Source organism: Labrus bergylta, chromosome 17 (assembly GCF_963930695.1).
Source record: "Labrus bergylta chromosome 17, fLabBer1.1, whole genome shotgun sequence".
NCBI classification, from domain to species: domain Eukaryota; kingdom Metazoa; phylum Chordata; class Actinopteri; order Labriformes; family Labridae; genus Labrus; species Labrus bergylta.
This window is the reverse complement of record NC_089211.1, coordinates 20918917-20943938: the sequence shown is the minus strand read 5'-3', so window position 1 is coordinate 20943938 and position 25022 is coordinate 20918917. Positions and strand designations below refer to the sequence as shown.

Here is a 25022-nt window from a genome sequence, read left to right as displayed (position 1 = left end):
CTGTTAAATAGTGAGATATGCTTGAATTCTTTGTGTTCACACGGTAATCATACAGCAGTGTCATCGACCTTTGTGCTTTGGTTTAATACTGTACATCCACTGCAATAATTGTCATCGTGAACTTGTAAGATTATTTAGGATACTAAAGGTTTAAGAGTCACTTTTGCATAATCAACACAATCCGCAAAGTCTACTCACAAGGGGCTGCCATGTGTGAACAAAAAACAACTAGAAGTAAACAGAACACAATAAAGCATGACTGAACAATACATCAGATACCCCATCAGAATATTCCTCATGGCAGCAAGCAGCAAAAGAAAAACAAATATATAGCCTTATATTCACACCTTTTTTTCCGCACTGCTGCTTCAAATTTATATGATCTCAGGGTCATTGTATTACACGCTTCCCTAGAACATGTTTTATTTGTACCCAACAGTAACAAATGGTGGCATCCATGTCCAACCTACCTTGATGTTAATAGCTTGAGGCTAATTGTCGGTGACTATTTAATGTGTGTCGATGATGTGTCGTCCCTGATTTCACTATCACTCTCTGACTTGCCTACTTGTAATGAGACTAGTGAACTCGTAGCATTATGTAGCGGTATATATTACCTGATATCTGTGTGTGATATAGCTGACTATAGCTGTACTTTGTCTTATGTTAACAGAACAACAGCCTGATGCTGAAAATGTAATACAATGTCCATGCAAATACAAAAAGAAGGTTAAAAAATACAATGCAGTATGTAGTGCTTTTTTTATATAATGTAAGATCACCATTACTTTATAACTGGCAATTACGAGTTTAATGGTTTTAGAAAACATTTTGACCAATAATATAGTCAAGGTAACATGATGATTCATTTATGCCTAGTTTGGCACGTAGCTGACCTGATTGACTGGCGGGCCTGTGGTTAGGTTGATGGGAATTTCGTTGAGCATTTCCAGCATGCTGACCACCATCGATGGGCTTCTGAAGCCCCCTGCCTTAACAGATGGGTGACATCACTCAGGCTTCACTCATTAATATTTACAGTCTATGGACCTGACATTGGGAAACCACTTTAATCTGAATAAAACGATCAAATGTGTCTCATACTACAGCTAGAAATAAGTATCAAATCATGTTAAAATGCATTCGAGTGCAGAAAATTCATCCCCTCTGTAAAAAATGTTCTGGGGTTGGGCCCCCAGACCCTCCATTAAATTGTGCCATCTAGTGTTTTATGCTTTCGACACCCATGGTTATTAAGCATACTAAGGAGAATAGCTTATTATCACTACCTTCCTGCCAGCACCTTTTATCTATCGTCATAACGAACCTCATAAAGACCTGTGAACCTCCTTAGCTGCTTTTGTTTTCCCCATTTGAAATGCTGTCTCCCTGACTCCTCCAAACCCTTATAATTGAATCTGAAACTGCTGGAGTGTTAACATATAGCCCTATTTTATCCCTCTCTGTACATCACATACATAATACACACATACTCCTACGACTACGTTGAATCTTGCCCAAGGTCTTTTAACGGGATGGCTTCTCCTGGATATGTTATAACAAGCGTGAATTTGCATCAGGACAACAATAATTCTTTTCTGTCCTCACACCATGAACCTTGAAATGTGAAAATCAGCCACGCGGCCACAGCAAGATACGAGAAATCATTATGATGGAACTCGTCATTTTGCAACATGAGGTTGTTGATACAGGTGGGGGAGTGAAGAGAAATGATTTGCGGCCTCAAGTGATTGCCACTTGAACTGCTGTACAGTTTCTGGCTGTTATTTCAGAACAGAAGAATGCTTAAAGAGAGAGAGAGAGAGAGAGAGGGAGAGAAGGAATAGAGGAGGAGAATGGGGACACAAAGGTGACATAATAGGAACAAATTTAGACGGCTATCTAATGTAGGTGTTTACAGAGGATAGCACTCTATTCCCGTGTGCAGTGTCAGGTTGTGTGAAACCAAAGACTGTATGAAAAGAAGGATGACATGACGGCTCCGTAAAAATGAAGCCAAAACATTTGGAGCTCCTCCTACTGACCAGCTGCAGTATAGGACATAAGCTCCGCCTCCTCCATGTTAACAGATGGTATTTGTTTCATTCAAATCAATCATAGGCAGGATGCAAAGGCCAGCATGCTCTCTCAAAGCCCACATTAATCTCCAATTGCTCGTGGTTGTGCCAGCTTAGACCTACAGTATATGGACTGTATATGAATGAATTACAAGAATCCACCCTGGAGACTGTCATTATGTTCTCATGTGACCCAGCCTACCTAGCCGTAATGCTTAGTGAAAACAGTTCATTAGTCTAGACATTGACAAAGAGATATTTCTGTACTGTTGAGGCACAAACAAGTGGTACGCTCCGGAATGTTACAATGCCAGAAGCCAGAAGCAGAAGATCAAAAGCCTGCAGTTCCTTGAATGTCAAACTGAGGCTGGCTTCAAAAGCAGAAATAAACATATATACACACAAAACATGACTATATCTGGTGTATGGTGGCAAGGAGTTAAACTCCAAGTAAAAGTCAATTTTGAAAGTTTATAATTAAACTTAAGGGAGGAAAGCCACCAGGTTATCTTCAGGCACACTCGCTTAGAGAAAATGATTTAATATTAAGGGCAAAAACAACCATATTGGACATATACTTACTGCCTGGTTAAAAAAAAACTGATTGGTACCAGTAGATCTTTTTTTTTTATAGGTAAACACGGCAGATGATTTTTAAATATTTCATCCATTTTGATTTGTAAAGTTAGTTATTCATACATTTCCATATAGGAAGTGGCTGAGTTAACCGATAAGTCAGCTCTCTTTGTCTGTGTCTAGATTGATTGATTAAGTTTGAGACAGCCTTTCCAATATGGCGACTGCTATCGTTGGGCTTCATAACGCCTCTTCATAATACAATAGTTGACATCAGGGTGTCTATGGACACAAATCATTGTGTGTGGAATGTGAAGAAGACTGAATAGATATCCAGGTCTACTCTCACAAGTACCTGATATTGGCAATACACTGAGCTGGAGGACCTCTATTGAAAGAATTTGCCCAGACTGTTGCTGTTTGGAGTTCACCAAAAGTTCATGTGGCTATCTAACCATTCAGTCTTACAGAGTCTTTTTTTTAGAGATATGGGAAAACATCATTGTATGGAGACTTGTCTGTAAAAACTAAAAGCATATTGCTAGTCTGCGACTGCTATGAAAAGTATGATGGTTAAAAAATACACCTACAACTCCTCCAAACAATCTATGGGCAGTCTGTTATCAGGCCAGCACAGAACATAGCGTCTGATCCAACCTTCTAACAGAAGATTCAGGGTCCCCCAGAGCAGGCTGAAACACCATAAAACATTCTTTGCTGCTTGTGACCATTAAGATTCTCAACACTAACAGGTAACGTGGGAGTCCGGCCATGGGGTTTGTAATGAAATGTAGGATGTTGACTGTGGGGGTTTTGTAATATATTGCTTTTGTCAGAAGGTGTAAATGTGAACGTGCAAACTGTTCCATGGAAGCTTGGCGTTGTTTGGATGTGGATGATTTTCTTTTACTATGCAGTGTGTGTGATTGTATCTTCTGTGGAGCTGCAGAGCCAGAATAAATTTCCCTAGGGGTACATTAAGGTATATCTTACCTTATCTTGGGAAGAAAAAGACCCTGGAAAACAGGGATGAACCTCGACATAGTCATTTGAAGAAAACATGTTTTCCCCAGAGCTTTTTCAATTGTCAACTTTACCCTGCCTTCACCCTGGCTTTGGGTTGGGCAAAAATAAAATGCAACAAAACACAGACTCAACCCAAAGAAGGTATTCCCCTATGGATATTGATTTAAGATTAAAACTTTCTGGATTTGATCTTGCCCTGAACCACCTTGAAACTCTCAGTGAGGCTAAAGCAAGGTTACAAAAACAAGTGGAGGAAATGGCTACACACCTATACTAAGAAATATCCACCCACAGATGTGCTGATGGGATTAAATATACAGACTTCCAGGTTGATTTCTTCAGAGTAGGCAGCAGTGAGTCGGTACCCTTTCTAGGTTGGTCCCACATCGGAAGGCAACCCCCTCCTTTGAGCTCCACGCTGCTTTGTGAAACCAATATTCTGATTCACACCCACCTCCCCAAAACATCCCCCTCACCTAGCTCTTGATTACTTGAGGAAATTAGTTTTGGAAAAAAATAATTGGGCTTTTCATTTTTTACAGAAACAAACAGTTATTGGTGTAATTAAAAGTGTGAATTTACAGGCTGCTAACACTACCTAATTAAAAGGGGAACAGGCACAAAGGTAATTACTTTCATTTTAGTTGAAGAAAGTATTTTGTTTTTTTCCCTGTCACAGATCAACACACCATATATACATCATACAAGTCTGTTCAATCATTCAAACTTGTGTAGCTTGTTGCAAGTGTGCACAATGTTAGTGGATTAGATGTTTTGTTTGTTTGTTGTTTGTTTTGTTTTTTGCCTAAGGATAAGATACGATACTACAATAAAACTGCAATGCACATGTAAACAGAGTGGAGCAAACCAATGAAATCCACAAACAACATATGTTGCACATCACCCTTATTGCACAAGATGAAAAACACAATACATATGTGAAAAAGATAATAACAGCATGATGCCAAATTACATTATTCAGAAGTTTTCATCCTGGTGAGTACAAACAAGTTTTTCACTATGTGCACACCAATGAACTGATGCATCAGTACAAGTAGAACCAAACAGGTAGTGATAGAAAGTGTTGATTTTGCCTTCTAGGAAGTTCTTGTCGTACCTTCTCTTTCTTCTTTTGATTTTTCTCTATTGGCCAATTAAGAGAAAGTCAAGCTGTCTTATTCATTTTCCATTTAGTTGAAAATGAAAGATACTGACATGTTTTTTACTCTTCAGCATCCAAGTTTCCCATCCATTCAAAAGCCAGAAATAAAAAAGTACCCTCAAATGTTGAATGTCAACAAATGAGTCGATTCTGTGAAACATCCAGCTGTTAATGACAGACTCTGACTCACAGACAGACATCTACATGTGAGACTTGTTAGAGTCTCATTATCAGTCTACAAAGATAAAGATGAAACGTTTAAGAAAAAAACAGCAAGCCAGTGTTTCAGACATGACTGTCTAAAAATGTGAGAGTTCTACAAACTAGTTAGCTGATGTCAACAAACCCAAACTGTAAGGAGGGCCAAAACAAGAAGAAAGCTCTTGGACAAGATTTCAATCAGAGATTTCAAACCGGGGCAGTAAAAACTAACAGTTGTTTACCTTTGTACCATTGGTACTTTAAGTCGAAAATTGAGCAAGCATAGAATCCATCTGGATATTTCAATGGTGATATCAGGTAGGACATTACCAGTGAAGTGTATGAACATCACTGCAGCCTTTTCTCCGCCAAAAATGAGAGACATATTTGATTGTATCCTCCATGAAGAGGGTGTATTCTCACTGCCCTCTATCATCATATAATTAAGTCCTCAAAGACAACATTGTTTGTCCAAACGAACTCCTCTGAAGTCCCCGCCTCATCACCCTCTTGCAGTGTTTAAGCTTGACTTCATTGTTGTTGCCTTCTGTAGTCGCTCTGGCTTTATAAATCACTACCATTAAGGATACGGCACATTTAGTATGACATCATTGTACCATACTTAATCTGAGCACTGGGAACTCTGATCGACTTTCATTTCCCCTGATGAAAACATTCAATTTGTGCTCGCAATCTGCCTCAAAACAAACATGTGACTTACTAAGGGGCATCAAGAGGTGATAAGAATAGCTCGCGAACCGACCGTGATTGCTGGGATTGGTCCAAGATTAGCAAGACGGAACGAAATGTTGTGATGCCGCGAGTCAAGTCATGTCAATGAAGTAGTTAGATCCAAAAATAGGAAGTTAAAAAAGCGTGCATAATTAATGCCGTTGGAGTCGTTTAATGATCTCTTAAGATGATTTATAAATAGAATGATAGATCGCACAGATGAAAGCAAAATATAGCTCGTGAAAAATAAATTAGACAATGAGCCTCCACATCAGAAACCGATCCAGACTCATAAAAACAGCAGATGGATGGAGCGATATGACTAATGTCTTCTGGATCCAAAGTCACATCCAGCCAAATGCCTGCTTTAAATGTGAAAACAGAGCGGTTGCCATAGTGCTTTAAATGAGCTCTGTGAACTTTAAGTTTAATGACATAATCACTGCCCTTACTTCACCCATTCCTCGTCCTTGTGTGGGATTTTTACAACCACTATTATCTTTTTATGAAGCTCCTTTTTTTATCATCTATTTGAGAGCAACTCCTCCTCCTCTTTATACTCTGTTTTTTCTAGTACACTCACCTTTTGTTTGCTGTCATAAAGAATCAGTCAAACATTCTCCTCTCAAGAAACAAAACCCCCTTTCATTATGCCGATACTTCACTGAAACAGTCTTTAGGGACATTCAAAGCGACACAAAACAGTTCTTTACATTTCTCTAAAGGGGAGTTAATCCAGTTGAATTTGTAATCAATGAGAAACATCTCTTCCTGTTAATTGCCTAATCCTCCTTTAAACCGATTTGCATGAAGGGAGCTGATTTACAGATTTACTTGCAAAGGTGCGTCTCAGATTAAAGGCAGACTGCGCTTGCAGGCTGCTGCAGATTTAGTGAACGTCTCCCTCTGCAGCCCTCCAGGCCTACACACATATGGTTGACAATATTGTGCACTTATGTTTAAGCTATTTATCTAAATCAATCATCCACGCAGAATCCATGTGTGTCCTTACTGCCATCGAAATACTTTTTCCAGTCTTTGTGTTTTTTAATGGAATGATGTGGACAGTCTTTACTTCTAAATGAAGCCTGGAATCAAGACAGATCGTCAAGCTTATGTTTTCTTTAGGATGCATTTGGTCCCCCTTCTGTTCAGACTAATTCCTGTAGACTTTTTTTTTTCTAAAATGCCAGATTTACAAAATGACTGATTGCAAAGAGCAGCGCCCTGACAGCTGCTGATGTGACATCGCCTTGTTCAAAAAAATACACATGACAGAGGAATTGGGCATTGCTCTGTCAGAGGTTTTGTGGGATAAGAGTCTGTCTATGATACATTCTTGCTCTGTGAACAGTAGACACCAGCTGATTCAATTTAAGGTGGTCCACCGACTTCACTATTCTAAACACAGTGTGCATCGATTCTATTCTTCTGTTTCAGAGGACACATTGACTCATGCCTTCTGGTCCTGTCCTTTGCTCACTGGATTTTGGTCTAAAATATTTGACTGGTACTCTAAGGCCTATAATAAAGTCTTTTATCCAGATGCTGAAGTTGCAATCTTTGGCTGCTCACAGTTAACTGAAAGTCTTCCCTCACGCCTGCAATGCTCCCTAGCACTGGGGATGATTATCGCTAAGAGACTCATTCTGACAGAATGGAAGTCGTCTTCCCCACCTTCTTTTCAAAAATGGATCTCTGAAATGATGTCAGCCATACGAATGGAAAAACTCAGGTTCCTGAGGACCAGTTCGATTAAGTAATTCTTGGCAATCTGGGACCCATTTCTTGCCCATTTGGACAAAGCTGATGTGGGTTGAAAACTCACCTTGTTACCACCACGGACCTCTTCTTAAGAGACTTAATACGCAGCGTATTTGGGTTTACTGAGTGACTGGCAGCTATGCAAGAAATTTCTGTTTACTTTTCACTTGTATTTTTTCACCTAATTTTCTAATGTACATGTCTGATCCATGTTTGTTTGTTTGTTTGTTTGTTTGAGTTCCTGTATGTCCTTGTATTATTTGTATTATGCACAAAAGATAAAAACTACAAATAAAATATTGGAAAAAAAAAAAGAAAAATCCACATGAATACAAGTTATAATTAGTTGTAGTTGGTCAGCATCCCACAGAGTAAACCGGTTAAAGTCCAACAAACAAAAAGATGTTTTGGAATTGAATGTTTCATATTATTATTACACAGCAGAATGAAAGTGTAGCATCCAGCTCTGTAACTGCCACTTGACTCCAGAATTGTTTTTCCTGGCCCCTGATTGAACCGACAAACACTGGTAATAAAAGTATTGATTAGCTTTGTATGTGTTGTGTATGAATTCAGAAAAAAAGACTTTCCTGTAAAAGGTTTTTCCTTCAACCAAGCACAAACTGAGCTTCACCCTTTTTTTTTTTTTTTTTTTCCGCAGCAGGCTCTATCTTGTCAGCGGTGTTTCTATATCCAGCCCGCTCTCATCTCTCCTCTCCAATTAATCAGAGGTGCAGTCAGGCATTTTCACCAGCAAGTCAAAGTCTGCGATGTAAATCTATTTTCCTTTTGCATAAAGTCAGGGAAAAGTCAGGTCACTACTGTTAGCAAAGCTGCTAGCGAACTACTAATGCAAATGCCACTTCCAACATCTGGCAGTCCAGAAAGGCAAAACAGAGCCAGATGAAAAGGTTATATAAATTTTTTCATCACCTCTCCAGAATGAAAGTGTGTATGTGTGACCTGACTGCACATGTGCAGGATGAGTTTTTATTAAGCGCAGCCTCTGGCAGTCAGGGAGAGTTCAACAAAACTAGGTTAAGTGTGTATGTAAAGAGAGGCAGTGTGGAACAGAGGTGTGTTTGTGTGTGTGTTTGTGTGTTTCCAATATGAAAAGGATACATGTTGGTGTGCCTGCAAGCGTGAAAACAAAACAGACTGACATCCTGAGAAAAATGACACATCAGTCATTTCACAAATGCCCTAAAAACAATATATGTTTATGTCTTTTTAATCATCTCAGGGAAGAAGGAATTATAAAACTACAGGGGAAGGAGGTCAGGTAGGATGAATGGGTTAACAAAGTTTTTTCTACTTAAACATGTGAGACTGTTTGTTTACTGTACTACACCAACAGTCAAGTATAAGTATACTATAGTCAGCCTATAGTCATATGCTATTCATTTTCTCTGTAAGTGCAATTATACAACAAAAGAAAAAGTGACATAAGAGAAAAAGAGAAAATTAAAACAAGACAAGAACTGACAATGTACAAATGTGTCAGTAAGGATGATGTAAGACATGTTATGTGAGAAGAAATCATAAATGAATAATGGCAGTTTTGTCAAATGTGGATTTTTTTATGACTTTGTAATCCACATTTCAAACTTAAGCAATTTAAACAGCTATCGTTTCAATTTCTGCAAAGGCACCAGATATAAACCACTTATTAAAAAAGTGTGTTGCTTCTGTGTAATCTGAATCCTGGTGGTGTGTCACTCCGGGAGGAAGTCTTATGGCTTTAAACTCAACCCGTGAATTATTAAACACTAGGTGATAAAATGTGAATGGTGTTGTCTGGGTGGCCATTACACATTTTTCCAGTGTTATACCTCCATGTAGGTCAAAAAGAAAAGCCTTCAGCATCATTTATTCTGGGAGTGCTGTGATAGAAAAGACGGGAGAGCTATCAATGACTTCAGATTCCACAAGTGCTCCTGTCCATTTAAAAGGCTTTCCACATGCAGTGTAGTCTGAATATTTTATTTACCATACATGACACTATAAAGATAGTCCGTCTGTGTGAAACAGAGAGAAATGCCCACATCAAAAAAAACAAATGAATATTCAGTAGTTTTATCTAAGAAGGCAGCAGATAGTGTCTGTAGAGATTTATATCAGCGCTTGGAGCTATTTTTTGTGTGTGCAATAGTTATAATTCAGTCGCATGCTAATAAATGTCTAATTTATGTGATTAAGCAGAAAAAGAAAGTGATGATAGGAAAGGCAATTTGTGTTTAATACGAGGTCATGTTACACACATTGCTCGAATGACACATTAGCTTTTGAAATGAAGACCGGCCCTTTGGAAAGGATCGCAGTTTGCACGTGAGCGAGGGAGTAAGTAACCTGTGTGTAAATGTGTGTGTGTGTGTTTGTGGTCTAAAAAGGAAAATAGAGAAGTCCTCTGACCGTACATCGATTCCATAAATGCACCGATCATTTTGATACTGCAGCCTCTCGTGTTGTTGTGTTACGTTTTTCTGCAGCTGTAGTGATCGTTGTGACACGCGTCATGAGCGTCATGAGCATCATGAGCATCATGAGCGTCATCATCATTAGGCCGGACCCCCTAATGTGATGATGGCATATCAAGTGAAACTTTTCAAAACACGATCTGTGTAATATGAGCTTCTCTAGTGTACTGCTGATTAGTATTTTCTAAAAGAGACAGATAACAAAGCTAAGGACTGAGGCGGGAAAAGCTGCGGTGTAAAAGAAAAGGAGAGGTGCAGGTGTGTGAAGGTGCGAGCATGTGGGTGTGTTTGTGTGAGCGCGTGTGTAGGTGCATGTTTGTGTGTGTGTGTGTGTGTGTGTGTGTGTGTGTGAGAAGGTGCGTGTGTGTGAGCGCATGTGGGGTGTGTGTGTGTACGCGTAGCTATATAAGAGGGGTCTTCAGCATCGTTACACACTGGCAGACGGGGGTCTGGACGGAAAATGGGTCATTTTTTTTAGGTCCCCACTAGGACATGCTTTTTTTGTGTGTGTGAGCAAGTGTTTGTAAGTGCGTGAATGTGTGTCTGTGTGAGTGTGGATAAGAGATTGGAAGGGAAGTAAGATGTGCAGATCACACATTAAAACAAGTTAGAGAAAAGATCTTAATTAATATATACACATGTACCCAGGTTCAGCGACATTCTATGGGAAACAAGGCATCTGTTTTACTCCAAGTAAAAGGTCATAAAACCAACTTAGGGAAACACAGTGTAATAATGTAATGACTTAAATACGCAGCAGTCCAGTGCATGAAGAAATACAAGTAAGTCATTGGCAGCATGAAAACAAACTTGCTTTCTAATTGTAGATGCATTAAAGTGAAAATAACTCAAAAGATGCCAGAGCTGCTCTGCTGTGCTGCATTTGGACCATGCATGTGATGATGTCGGAGCTTGGTAACCTGCTTGTTTAATCAAGGCACGCTTTCAAACAAAACATAAAACTGAAACAAAACAGAAAAATATAGGCGCTTTCCTGCTGTATGGGAGCAAACCTATTCTAATATTATACTTTTTAACAGAAGGTTTTCCATGGATTGTCACCTATAGGCCCATAGATGAATAAAAAACGGCTTTAGTTGATGCAGTGGGTAAGAGTTTTGCTTAAAACTCCTTTTCCAAGGAAGAAAAAATCAACACACAAATGACTACCTGTTAGGCGTGGTTAACAATCAAAAAGAAAAGCATTGTCATATCTTTAGACATTGACAAACAAGTTACATTACAGCACAGCAGCATCAGTAGTCAGGCATTTGGAAAAAAAAAAACTGACCTGAGCTGCACGACTGCGCAAGCCTCCTGTTCCAAAACAAAGCTGCTGTGCTGTCTGAATGTCTGCACTCGTTCTGCAGCGGGAGCTGTCCAGCCGGCTGTGGAGAACTGAGAGGAGATCTTGTACACAAACACGACACCCTCAAGGACAAAAATACCTGAGACAGGATGATTAATACTTACAGGGACATTGGGAGTAAACAGGAGCCCACTCACTTTTTGTCACTTTTTGGCCAACGTGGGGACTCCATGTCACAGATTTCAGAGTGTACAAGTGTGTGCAGAATAGTAAACATTAAAGTCACTGTTTTCTTATTTAAGTGCTGACTTATGGTAGCTCTCTTTTGTAGCATTAAAATATACACAAATGTATGCAGACGTCTCATCTTAAAGGGGACATATTATGAAAAATCCACTTTGACAGTGTTTTTGAACACATATTTGGGTAACCTGTGTCTACCAAGCCACAAAATGTGAAATAAACCCACCTAGTCCTTTTGTTGTGGTCTGCAACATAGAGAAAAATGCTCAAATTGACAAATGACAAATTTGCTCTCCTTGTGACATCACAGTGGGATTCTGGTAAAAAAAAACAAAAAAAAAACCCTCCTCTCCCCTGGTATCTCCACCCATGGACTCCACCCCCAGCCTAGAGCAAAACGCAAGTCTGCCATTTTTATTCTCGCTAGTGAAGGAGTGATGTCTACTGGGAAAACTCAGGAGGGCTTCATGGCATTTAAAGAGACACACACACCAAAACGGAGCATTCTGAGAGAGCTGGTTTATACAGGGTCACAAACCTCCTCTGGTGCTTGATTCATGTTATATTTTGACCAAAGCACAGCACAGATGTTTCATTTAGACCACAGGGGACTGTTTGAAAAGGTGGGAAAAGGGGGATAATGTGTCCTCTTTAATGTCCTTAAATATGCCAAGAGAGCTTTTGTTCCTGTTGAATTCTAGGAGAAAAATCCAAAGCATGCAACTGATTCCCTGATACAAGGATTTTCTGAAGTCTGAGATGATGATTGCTACTAATGTTCTTTTTTCTATTCCAGGAAATAGTCCAGCTAATGGCACTGGTGGCCTTGTAAACATTCTTAACTTTGTTTTCTGGAGGGAATTTGTTGCAAAATTAGGTATCATGGCAACAGCTTATCATGGCCTGCTCATTCCCTTAATGAATGAGCGGACCAGGGTGGCTTAAATGTTAATTTATTCAGCTACAGAGGATAACTAAATATCTACCACTGTGCCCCCCTGTCCTTGTTGTCTGTGTCGACAGGAGAATGCAGCTGTCACGAGGGTTATTCCCCCGATCCCGTCCATAAACACCTCTGTGTTCGCAGCGACTGGGGTCGAAACGAAGGGTGAGTCCTGTCTGCTTGATGTGCTCATATCTGACAAGTGGCTTGTACTTAAATGACCTTACAGCTGGTTTGGAAGTCCCAACTCCCAACTGTATTAGCGCAGGATATTAACTTTGAATGAAATAAAGGTGAATTGTTAGCTTTGATGGATTAGCTATCAGGAGCAAGTTCCTCCAAGTAGATTTTTAGAGTATTAAAACGATTACATAAAGGGAAACTATGGCAGAAAATCCATCTAATAACTCCCTGTATGCTTTCCAAAAATTGGAGAACAGTGTTGTCAAATATAAGCAGTTTGTAGTTAATTGGCTCAAATATGCGAATTCACCTGCGTGGCCTCTTAACTTGAGGAGGTAGGCTTAAAGGAAATAAGGAGGGAAAGTTACAGTGAACAGTAAGGACAGACAGACAGAGAGAGGGAAAGATTAAAAAAGAAGAAAACACTGAACAACGTGGAAAAAAAGGAAGCTCAAATGGTAAAAAAAATAAAAAACAATAAAACAGACTTAAAAGTGAATCAAATGAGCCCTCTGTCTGACTCTGACCTTGTTTGACAATTAGCTGCTTCTCCCAATCACCGGTACATTTAAAAGGTCCCACATTGTTATTCTACTCCACCTGTTATCTGCTGGATTCAGGCCAGTCTCAGATCCGATTTCCATTCACTGGTTTTGTAGCAGTTACAGCTGACAAGAGAGAAATCTTAGCTGTACAAAAACACATCGTTTGATCAAGGGATGTCAGCTATGACCTTGCATGACTTTTTTAAAAGTGTTTTAGTTTATCATCTGTGCAGAATATTTTAACTTTGCAACTGCAATGCATGGAAAATGACTGGAAAAATCATAGATACACATTATAGTAAATCATCAGATATCTTTTAAATAAGAAAAAAACAAAACCCCCAGCCTATCAAAATTAAAAGATGTATTAAGAATACGCTTAAAGCTACTGTGACCCTAGCTACAACCTCAATCAATCATATCAAAGTTGACAATCTTGATTATCCTTCACAAATGATCTTGGATTTCAGTTTCAAGTGGCTTTATGAACAGCCTAGATTTTTCCAAAATTTCACAACCTTTCCAGTCTTTTGCTGCTACTGTCCCATCGCTTTTTGAAACGTGTCGTCGGCATCAAATGAAGATGTGCTCATCATTTTCAAAAAACAACGAAATTTCACAGTTTATACTTTAAGTATATTGTCTCTGTGTACGGGGTTACAGTTTTTTGCAAATCAGTGCATCCTGTTTTCATTTACCTTTCACACAACGTCCCATTTCTTTAGGAAACATGGTTGTAATTGTGTTTTTAAAGGTTGTACATAATGCAATGATTTAAGAGGAATTTTCATATATTTTCTCTCTGATTTTATTTCCCCCTCTGTCCTCTAGTCCTTGGCCATACGCTAACCTGGAGAAAGGCTATGACCTAGTTACAGGAGCGCAGGCCCCAGAGAGGATATTCAGGTGAGTCCTCTGCTGCATCTCCTGAGTGCACGACTTCTGCCGGCCATCTGTGACTCTTTGGGATGCACACTGAAATCACCATGGTGTTCTTGGCATGTTTGTATGTGTGTGTGTGTGTGTGTGTGTGTGTGTGTGTGTGTGTTAATGTGTGTGTCTGAGCATACAGATGAACAGCACAAATTCAGAGGACTCACATACACACAGCTGGATGGACACACAAACACAACTTGTGCAGGGCTCAAGTGTTACCCATGGGCGCTGATGTAGAGAAATAGCCCGCGGGGGAGTCTCAGTTCAGATGCTTTTACTGCCATTATTGTTCCACTTCTCGTTGTTGATGGGGTCATTGTGTCTGACATTTCTGAAGAAGTGTAAGGCTCATAGGACCCATTCAGTGACACACTGCTATTTTTTTGTTAAACCACAAACTTCCTTATGTTTTTACACATTTGTATTTCATATTGTAGCTGGACCCTCAAAGCAGTTTTAACCTATTATTTTCCATCTTAAATAAGCTGCATCAGCCTGACTTAATGCATTACTTTCACTTTAAGACAGAGGCCTTTTTGAACCCCTTACCCCTTCCCAACATTTATAATAAAAAGAGTTAGTTGTCACTATATGGTTTAGGTATTTAATATTAGGGGTGCATTGGTTCACAGAGGTCACGGTGTAGTCTGTACCTTAGTGTTGGGGTCGGGGTTCAATATGATTCATTCAACAGGGACAAAAAAGCTACTAAAAAACAGATGCATATTTTTAGGTTTCTCTAAATTTATGTTGGACTGACAGCAGTGCAAGTTACAGTTTGTACCATCTTGTGTTTATTAGAACTAGCTGTGATAGTTGGTACAGTCCATTGTGTATGAAACATATAAACTAAAAAGAAATGGACATATATCTGAATAACATCTTGAAATTGTCAAATAAATACTTAAGACCTAAGACTTTATTGTCCACATGGGGAAATTCCTTTTCACAGCAACAAATCTGTCCAACAGACAAAACCCACCAAAGACTGTACATACACAAAACACATTGTGTAAAAAAATGTCAAACAACAATCAAAAGTTCCCACTCTGGCCCGTTCAGCGAGGCATTTTGTTCAGGTCAGCTATGACAGCAGAGATCAGGCCATTCCCGAGGCGGGCCCTTCTGCATCTCAGTGCTCGTCCAGAGGGAAGTCGGGTGAGGTGGGTGTTAAGTGGAACGTGTGATGTCCTGTTCTATCGAGGTTGCAATGCGTGTAATGGCCCTGTTGTCGAGTTCTGTTAGGTTGGGTGTGGGGAGACCAATTATTCTGGCAGCTGTGGTAGTGATGTGTGTGAGTTTGGCCCCGTTTTTAACAGATAACATGTTGAAGAAGCAGGTGGAGCAGTACAGTAGGATAGGCTTGATCATTTTCTGACATAGCAGCAGGAGAAGGGGGGGGGGGGGCAACATAAAGTCTGTTTCATTTTGCCTTGCTTAAGGGATTGATACATCTGGGTGATGTTGACTAGCATTCATTAGCATGTTTGACGTGTTTCCAGTGACATACTACACTGTGAAACCAAAGTTTCCACACTCAACTGATTTAAAGAAGCAGGGTAGGTCTTCTGGCTGTGTTTTCATGTGTCTGCTTCTTCTTCTGCTTCTCCGTTTGTTGTTTGTAGCTGTTAGCAAACAGTTACTAGCATTATCGCCACCTAGATTGGGTTGTGAATACTGCCATGTGTGATTGCCTTTTTTCTCAACACATTTGTCGTATGACTGCGTGCAACGAACAGGAATATCCAAACTGTGACATGCTTTCTGAATATTAATATGCTTAACTTTTTTTTTTTTGTTAACCAATATTAATTTAAATCCCAAATATAGCGCTTATCTAAATCAGTGTGAAATGGACTGAATGTGACATTTGATCTAGAGCTGTTAAAATGAAGGGTTAATTACGATTGATTAATCACAAACAAATAATGGGTTTAAATGTCATACATCACTGATAATACAACTGTAACCAGCAGTTGTATTAATATAATAAAAGCCATTGCTATAAAGGCTTTAGATTTATTTATTTTTGTTCATGCCAGAGAGGAAACCACTAGGGATTGACGAATAAGTCTGCCTGGCTCTCTCCTCTCCCATACATGACGTTAGGATTGTCTATATATATATCTGAAGAGAATCACAAACACACATACAAGCTTACATAAAGAGATGTGCTCGGGTACTTCCAAAATCCGCCAATGCTTTGATTGATGGGCGACCTTTTCCATTACATACTGTTTAAAACTACTGCAGTCGCTTTTTTTTTAAGCTTTAAAAAGGTCCTGTGTCATTCAAAACTCCTTTTACTGGATTTTTTTTATTCTGTATGTGGTTTACAATAACCCTACTCCACACGTGACTCGCATGCAATGGGGAAACCAAATGGCTAGATGGTCAACACTCCAGACGAATACAACGAGGGACTACTATGGGAGTGGGGAGGGGGGGCAAGCCACTGTGTGCAGAGGGGTGGTGACGGGATCAACGTGAAAAGATTAAGGTATTTTGGGAATGAACACGTGACAGTGAGGAATAAAGTATAATAAAAAAGTGGAAGTAGAACAAAAAATGTAAACAGGTTAATGCAGTAAGTCTGTGCAATGCAAATATTTGTTACATTGTTGATGTAATTATCTGTGTTTAGTTGATCAGGATGTCTGTAATTTATGATATTATTTTTATCATTATCTTCACAGCACTTCCTTCCTGTGTTACTTCACTTAGATGAGTTTAAGGACAGTCTCTGATTTTGAGCTCTATCCTGATTTCATGCTCACTTCCCCTCCAGTTAGTAGGAGTGATGACGTCTTTGTCACAGTGATCAAACTCCCTTTTTACACCTCCCTTGCAGAGATAGTTTCTCAGCCTGAATCCACTTCAAATTAGGTGCTATCCAAAATATTTTAACAGTGCACCAAAACACATCCGATCTTTCAGGTGTTCATTACACAGTTTAAGCACTACAGCATGTACTAAATCTGCTCTTTGATCCAAGCAATGCATCTGTCCAGAGTCTACAGAAGAAGAAAGATGAAATGACAACAGCATACAAATACATTCAGCTATGTGTGCAAAATTCACACAGATAGCAAACAAATTGAGTAAAGATGCAGCAACCAAGTGGAAAAAAACCTCACCAGGTTCCTGTTGGACGGTTTAATATCAGGGCTGTGTCAGGAGAGAGATAGTAGAGACTGCCCTGCTCTCCAGCTGGACACTGAGCCAATCCTATGACAGCAAAGAGAAGCTTAATAACTGGGATTATTTCCCTGGAAGCAACTAAATTTGTGTAGTACTTGAGTCCAAGACAAATTTCCATCAGGGGACAAAAAATGTATTGTATTGTACAAAAAGAGATGGTCTAGACCTTACACTTCATTATATTACAATACAATACAATACATACCATACGATATATGATACTATGCAATACAATACGATAAGATTTGTGTGATTAAGATATGGTGCAATATGGTACAATACAAAATTATGGAACACACGTTATGATATAATGCAATGTGATATATCACACTACATTACAATACAGTGTCTTGGGATAACTTTGGGTTGATTGGTATGGTATGGTATTGTATGGTATGGTATGGTAATATAATGCAGGGGAAAGTGTCTTGAGATAACATTTGATTGATATGGTATGGTATGGTGCTATAAAGAGAAAGGTCTGGACCTACTTTTTTGTGAAGTGTCTTGAGATAACTTTTGATTGATTGGTATGGAATGGTATGGTATGCGATGGGACGGTGTGGTATCTTAGAATATTGCACTTGTTGCTTGTTGCCAGAATCAATGAAAAATGTAACTTCAGGCCTGAGGGTTCCATAAAAAAGAGGTTGGTTGCAATTGTAATGCATTAAGCGTCATTTTTTCCAAATGTTAATGAGGTATTGATAGTAAGGGTAGGTCAGAATGAGTGTAATGCATTCAGAACGTCTGATTCTAATTATTATTCTGGCAGCAGTAATTGTACAAGCTGAAGGTTTTCAATGATGAGGTTTGGCAGCCCAGAAAAACATGCTGTTCCAGCTATCAGGAATTGTACATAAACAAGCATCTGGGACAATTTGGATGTCAGCAGTATTTAACAGTGGATACACTTAAAATGAGGCAAAATGTATGCGTGATATATTTTTATTTAGGTCTGAAAATAAAGGGTTGGATGAGATTTTACGCCCATGTCTTTGACAACCAAAGCCTTTCGAGCTTGGTTTCTTGGTGTGTGGTCTTGTCGCCCCTTTTCTGATTCATTCAATAACACATGATGCAAAGCACAACCTGTGCCGTGCTATTTGCGAGCCATTACCAGGTGTTATTTTGTATTCCATAATGAAAAGTCTAGCCCCCCTGCAGGCTATCCTCCTGAGGATGCTAATATTCATTCCAGAGAAAACCAAATGAATTTTACACCACCTTGAACATAAGTCGTCAGCAAATACGCCACACGCATGGTAAGGCATTGTGCTGCAGAACACATTACTTTTAGAGACAAGGCTTTTCTAAATTAGTGGGTAAAGGAGCCAGGCAAAGTCGATTTTTGCTTCCAGCTGTGCCATAGCTGAGCCACATGCAAATGCCAATGTAATTAGTTACCACACAGAATTGGCAAGATGGCTGTTATTCACTTCAAACTGTGTAGATTTAATCTTAATTGCTAAAAAAGTTATTAGTGGCTATGTATGTAATTTCCTACTGAATATGGTACTACTTTATAGTGGCATGGTCTTTCATTTATTTTGATACATTACTTATTAGTGTGTGGTTATCCCTTAAGAAACCAATGGCCCTTGTATATTGATTTGTATCTTGAATATCACAATATGTGGAGAAATGCAAGAAGCATTCTTGGACAAGAACAATTGTGCCAGACTCTCATCGGATTGTGCCCCAGACTCTCCCAGATTCAATATCACACCTTCCTGGCCTTGTTAGGACATTCAAAGTGTATTCAGGGAAAGATTTCTAGGAAGATCATCCATAAATGTATAACCATCAATATTTAACAACCTGCAATATGCCAGCATTAAAAAGGAAAAGGGAAAAAGAAGCTTTGGAGGCAGCTTAATGTGTGCAGCATATGTGTGCAGACATATTTCCCTAAGGGAACAATGAAGTGAGTCGTATAGTTTCACATCGTATTGTATCGCATCACATTGTATCATATTGCCCCTGACCAGACCACATTGGACTGAACCATTGAATAGCTTATTTTAGCTTAGTTTACGGTAGTTTATCTTACTGTAGCTTAGCTTACTGTAGCTTATCTTAGCTTAGTTTACTGTAGCTTAGCTTACTGTAGTTTATCTTACTGTAGCTTAGCTTACTGTAGCTTATCTTAGCTTAGTTTACTGTAGCTTATCTTAGCTTAGTTTACTGTAGCTTAGCTTAATGTAGTTTAGCTTACTGTAGCTTAGCTTAGTTTACTGTAGTTTAGCTTAGCTTATTTTAGTGTAGCATATCATGTCCCATCCCATCCTTTCCTATCCTATCTTATCCTATTATATCATTTTGTATCATGTCGTATCGTAACATGACGTAACGTAACATGACGTAACGTAACGTGTTGTTTTGATGCTATATTCAATAAGCATAAAAGCATTTTGACATCAAAACACATGAGACCTACATGAAGAAGTGGTTGGATGGTGGTGTAATGGAAAACGCGTTAATGTCGATGAAGTGTTAATTCGTAACCTCCCTTTACGAGCTGGTCATAACAATGTTAACAAGGTGTTTTTTTAAGGGTAGGTCTGAATGAAAGTAACACTTTCAGATTCACACCTGCTTGCCTTGTCTGAAAGTTCGTAGTACATTAAAGAATTTTTGGACGATCATCCATTTCTGTATATCAGTATTCACCGTTATGCAATATGTCAGCATCCACCCATGTGCCCACTCCTTTTAGCCAGCTGTTATCATACTTCTATATTGTCTCTTTATGCATATGTATGGCCACATTATACAAAAGGTGTGTATTACTAATATATTTCTATGTGACAGTAGTTTGATTGACATGTCTTTTGTCGTGCCAACACAGATCATTCTACAGTCTGGGTCAAGGGTTGTGGCTGCCTGTCAGCAAGAGCTTCGTGGTGCCACCGGTGGAGCTGTCAATCAACCCCATCGCCAGCTGTAAGACGGATGTGTTGGTGACTGAAGATCCAGGGGAGGTCAGGTCAGTCGGACTCGGCTTCAAACATGACACCTGTGCTGAAAGATGAACTTTGTCTAACAGTTTGCCCGATAATTTTTTTTTTGGCATTCTAAATTTTCCATCTGCAGAGTGAGCAGCACAGGAACACTGAAAAAAGCTCCTTAGTGTCATGGAGTGTACAAGCCCAAATAATTTATGCCATTACTTCATTTGGGAGCTCTGCCTGTGGTGCTCGTTAGTGTTGATGCTTCCATTCTGAATCTAGCTTGGACTGTAGAAATGGCAAAGAGGAATATCACAGTTATTTCAGTGTTGGGTAGGTTAGCATTAAAGATTAGCATTTTTAAGTGAAATCATGTTTTAACTAAAAAAGGATTACAAACCTAAATAAAATGAGTTTGGCTTCTTTTATCTGATTAAATAAAAGGCTCAAAACACATTAAGCATTTAATCAGGTCTTTTAATCCTCTCTCACTTCTCAGAAGTGGCAGAGAAAGTAGCATTACATAAACTTAACTCTGAGCTATGTAAAATAAGGATCCAAAACACAAACTCAGACTACAAAGTTAGTGTCAACAAGTTTAGGGATTTGGCAATCCTGCTGTGCAATGACAAAATGCTGGCAACGTGAGGCATGTTTATGTCATAAAAACCAGCCAGTAGGCACTGGCATGCACCAGTGCAGCTGGAAATCACAAAATATGTCAGAGCATCAGCTGCAGATTAAAACAATCACTCAACTATGGAATCAGCCGGGGAAGTGACATTTCATTTGAAAACCAAATTGTCTGCCTTTGTTGCATAAAAAATGTTGTACTTCTCAAAGAAGAGGATCACACAAATGGAGGATTATATGACCGTTTATCATTTTAACCTCACAAAATAAGTTTCCACCACGTTTCAATAATTGTAACCAGCACACACAGTTGCTAATATTGCACATTTATAAATATCGCACAAAAAGTAAGGAAATTTGTGTTTGGTAGATTATTTATTTGTTGTAACGATGCTTCTTGGCAATAAATCGTATACAGCTGGGAAGCCTGTTAATTTTCCTTTTTAAATGGTGCCACATTTGTATGGAACATACATTGTGGGATAAGCAGCAGAGCTGAGTATGTGGGTTGCACTCATAAAAAACTTGACAAATCTCCTCTGCCAAAATCACACTTTTTGTGTGATGTTTATGAGATAACTATTCACTGACGCACTTCACAGATAATAGAGGCTGTTGGGGTGTAGCCATATGATCTAACCCTGTATGGTACAACATGTGCACACTGCATAATTCCAGCCACACCTGGAATATGTACAGGTGTTACTGCAAAAATAAAGTGCTAATCAGATAAAGAACATACATTTCCAACACACTTCATACTGCAGCAAGAGTCCCATTCACAACTCTACCTTATTTAACATATTAGTTAACCTTTCTAGCAGATTTTTGCACTTTTTGCTGTAAGAAAGTGGTTTTAATCACCTCAAATTTTACACTAACCTAAATGACAGGTCTATCCATTCCTCATTGAATTATCTGGTCTTCCAATCAAATTGCACATCACTGTCTGAGTGAACAACCACACAACACAACAAGCAGATTAGTAGTGGTCAACTAGTAAAAACCTAGCCTTAAGGTATGTTAGCCGGTTTACAGCTAAACCCACCAAATAGCTGATATTGTTTTAATGCCCTAACAAGGAAGTTGAGCAGGGGCCTGTTGCATGATGGGAGCAGAGCAAGGAGTCAGCATCCAGACTGAACCGGGGACAAACCTAGCAGAAGAAATGTGCATGAAATAGCTACTATGTACTCCATGGGACATCTTACACATTTAAGACAGCATTTATCACGGTGTACAAAGTGTCTCACCCACAGCATGTCAGCAGCAGCTATAGAACATGAATACCTCTGATAGAAGGATTGTCAGCCACTGCATTGAACATGTATAGGTGTTTATCAAAACACAGTTTTTTAAGACAAGGCTTACTTTACCTGCATGGTCGATGTAAATTTGAATTTCTTCCTTATTTTCTCATATCTCATTCTCTGCACCAAAACACCCGAAGGTGCTTCTGATGCCACCGATTCAATAAACTAATTTGTCATTCACAAAGGATAAATTGCAGTAATCACTGAGCACGGTATTTTTTTGTGTCTTATGTTTGTTGTATAAATTGTTGCTGCACTTTCTAGCTGCTCACTGCGATTATCCAAACTTTTTCCACAGGCTTTATGAAATTGCCTCAGGAGCCCAGAATCCCTAGGCAATTGCACACATCTGCTTATACTGATGTAAATGGAATTAATTAGCCAAGGTATGTGACTTACTTTGAAAGAGGGATGGTGCGAAGACATGTCTAAGAACGGCAAGCATCTGACTGCTTCATCTGATCACATTTGTATTTATCACTTAAATCACAAAAAAATCACTGTCACTGTTTTTCAGGTAGGAGTTAGGTAATTACTTCTTTTGTACATTATTTCTTTCCTTGAAGATCACTCAAGTGCCACCATTATCGCGCGATAAAGAGACCTTGGAGGGTTATGTCGCATCTGCAGGTGCAAATTGAGCACTTTAGCAGAGAGCATGAGATGTAGCTTTTGTTTACTTTAAAGTAGAAGAGCTCCTTTTGGGGACCATTAAGGTATTCATCAGTGATCGGACGTGCCTGCATGAACGTGGTGAATATGTCTGCTGCTGTCACTTCTCTCAAGTCTCTTTGAATGCACATGCTCTGCCTCTCTGTATGAGGCCCCATTTAGCGACGAACAGAATTTCATATTTTATTGATGTACCGTTAGCTTCAAGTGAGATATCATATGTTGCTTGTCAAGGCAACATGAAGTATTACATATTGTAACAGATTGAAACAAAGCCATCTTTTGTTGTGTGCCAAACGGACTTGTACTACGGAGAGATTAATCAATTTCACCAGGAAAAATACAAGAAAACATCTGAAAACATGAGGGAGGAATACACATTGTTTAAATGATTAACAGCCTACTTCAGTTGGAATAAGTTAACGTTCTGTATTTGGTTGATGATTAGTTCCTGTAGCATTCGGGGGGGATCTGTCAGATAGTCATGAATAATGCAGATAACTCATTATCCAAAGCATTTTGGTGGAACAAGGTCCCCAGAGACCCTCCAGAGTTTCTGGCGGAAACGTTTTCCTCAAGCGTTTATGCAGACAGTGATGCAGGCAGTCAGTCATGATAGACATGTTGATGCAGGAAGTTGTGCAATGCACTGTAGCTGGGGTGTTTAAAAAGGATTCGCCTCGTTTAACCACTGCCAATCAGCTGTCTGACTGAAAACATTGAAAATGAGTCAGGAAACGATAAGATGGTATAAGGGTCTTTTTAGGCGTAACTTAACTGAGCTTTAAACTTTAGACTGACCCTCTCATTGATTAGGCTGTTTGAATCATTTTATAGTATCCTTTTATATAGTATTATTGTAAAATCTATTAAATCTATATATGGATAGTACGCGTTATCGATTATGTAGCATTTTTCGAAGACTATGGATCGTATATTTAAAGGATACAATATGTAGATTCAGCCACCGGGGGCTCTCTATCAATACTACAATAACAAAAGATGACGTCGAGGCTCATGGGAGTCCCCACACCCCTCGTGAAGACTAAACGGCGAAACAGACCTGAGGCAGACAATATGTCAACCAAGGATGTAACAACAGTAACAGTAAGCCGGCTTTCAGTAGCAATTCTCGCTTCCTTGTGTAGCGGTCTTTGAAGTGATATCCCGTGTTTCCACAGCAACCATAAACATTCCATCTGTCATGGCGTCTCTGCAATGGCGGCGGACACAACAAGACACGTCCCGTAACAACTATAAATTACGGAGTTCTCTGTCTTTGATAAGTGTTGGAAATATTTGAGGTAATGTAAGTACTGAACAAAAAAATATATAATATAGGTTTAGCACATCTTTTATTAATTAAGATATTTTAATGTAAACATTTTCAAAAAATTCTACATATTGTACGTTTGAACGACCCAAAGCATTTCTTCAAATATTGTTTTTTTGGTTTTTCATGCTGGTAAGATCTTTTTTATTATCTTTGACAAATTCAATTTAATTTATTTTTAAGTACTATACTCAAAGCTCGTGGGGAACTTTCACTTTGGTTTGATTTTGGCACCCCCTGTGGAAAAAGTGGTACATCTTATATCTTTACTGAATTTGTCCTATCCATGTGTAAAAAGTTTATTTATGCAATTATTTTAGTCACATGTATCACTCATGGAGAATCTTTGCAGTGGAGTATAAATAAAAGGCTGTTTCTTTTAATCACTTCTTTCTGACACCTACGCCGTGACAGCAATTTCAGACTTTAAATATAACAACATAGAAATCACCAATCTTCATTGTCTTTTAATACTTTTTTTTTTAGTCAATGTAAAAAAAAAAACATCTATATTAATTTCAGTCTGTTTCATAACCAGATAAAAACTCCCCACAGGAGCTTTAACCTGTTTTTGATGTTTTCAATGGAATACGGTTTTGAATTATTTTAGTATTTTTTATTTCCTGCCAGAATTGAATCACAACACCCGCATTGAGAAATCATTTATATTCCCTCTTTGCGATTATGCAGACGGGGCCAAGAGGGCCAGGGTTGGCTCAGATAAACAGAGTCAAGGACCAACCT

General features: G+C 39.0%; 1 protein-coding gene across 1 annotated transcript in view; it reads left to right on the top strand.

Annotated features, from left to right (window-relative positions):
• LOC109987349 (astrotactin-2) overlaps positions 1-25022 on the top strand; it is a 309847-nt gene that overhangs the window by 167437 nt on the left and 117388 nt on the right. Inside the window, exons 8-10 of the mRNA XM_065965428.1 lie at positions 12592-12676; positions 14071-14145; positions 20228-20365. Coding sequence (XP_065821500.1) covers positions 12592-12676; positions 14071-14145; positions 20228-20365 — 298 coding nt within the window. The remainder of the gene's footprint in view (positions 1-12591; positions 12677-14070; positions 14146-20227; positions 20366-25022) is intronic.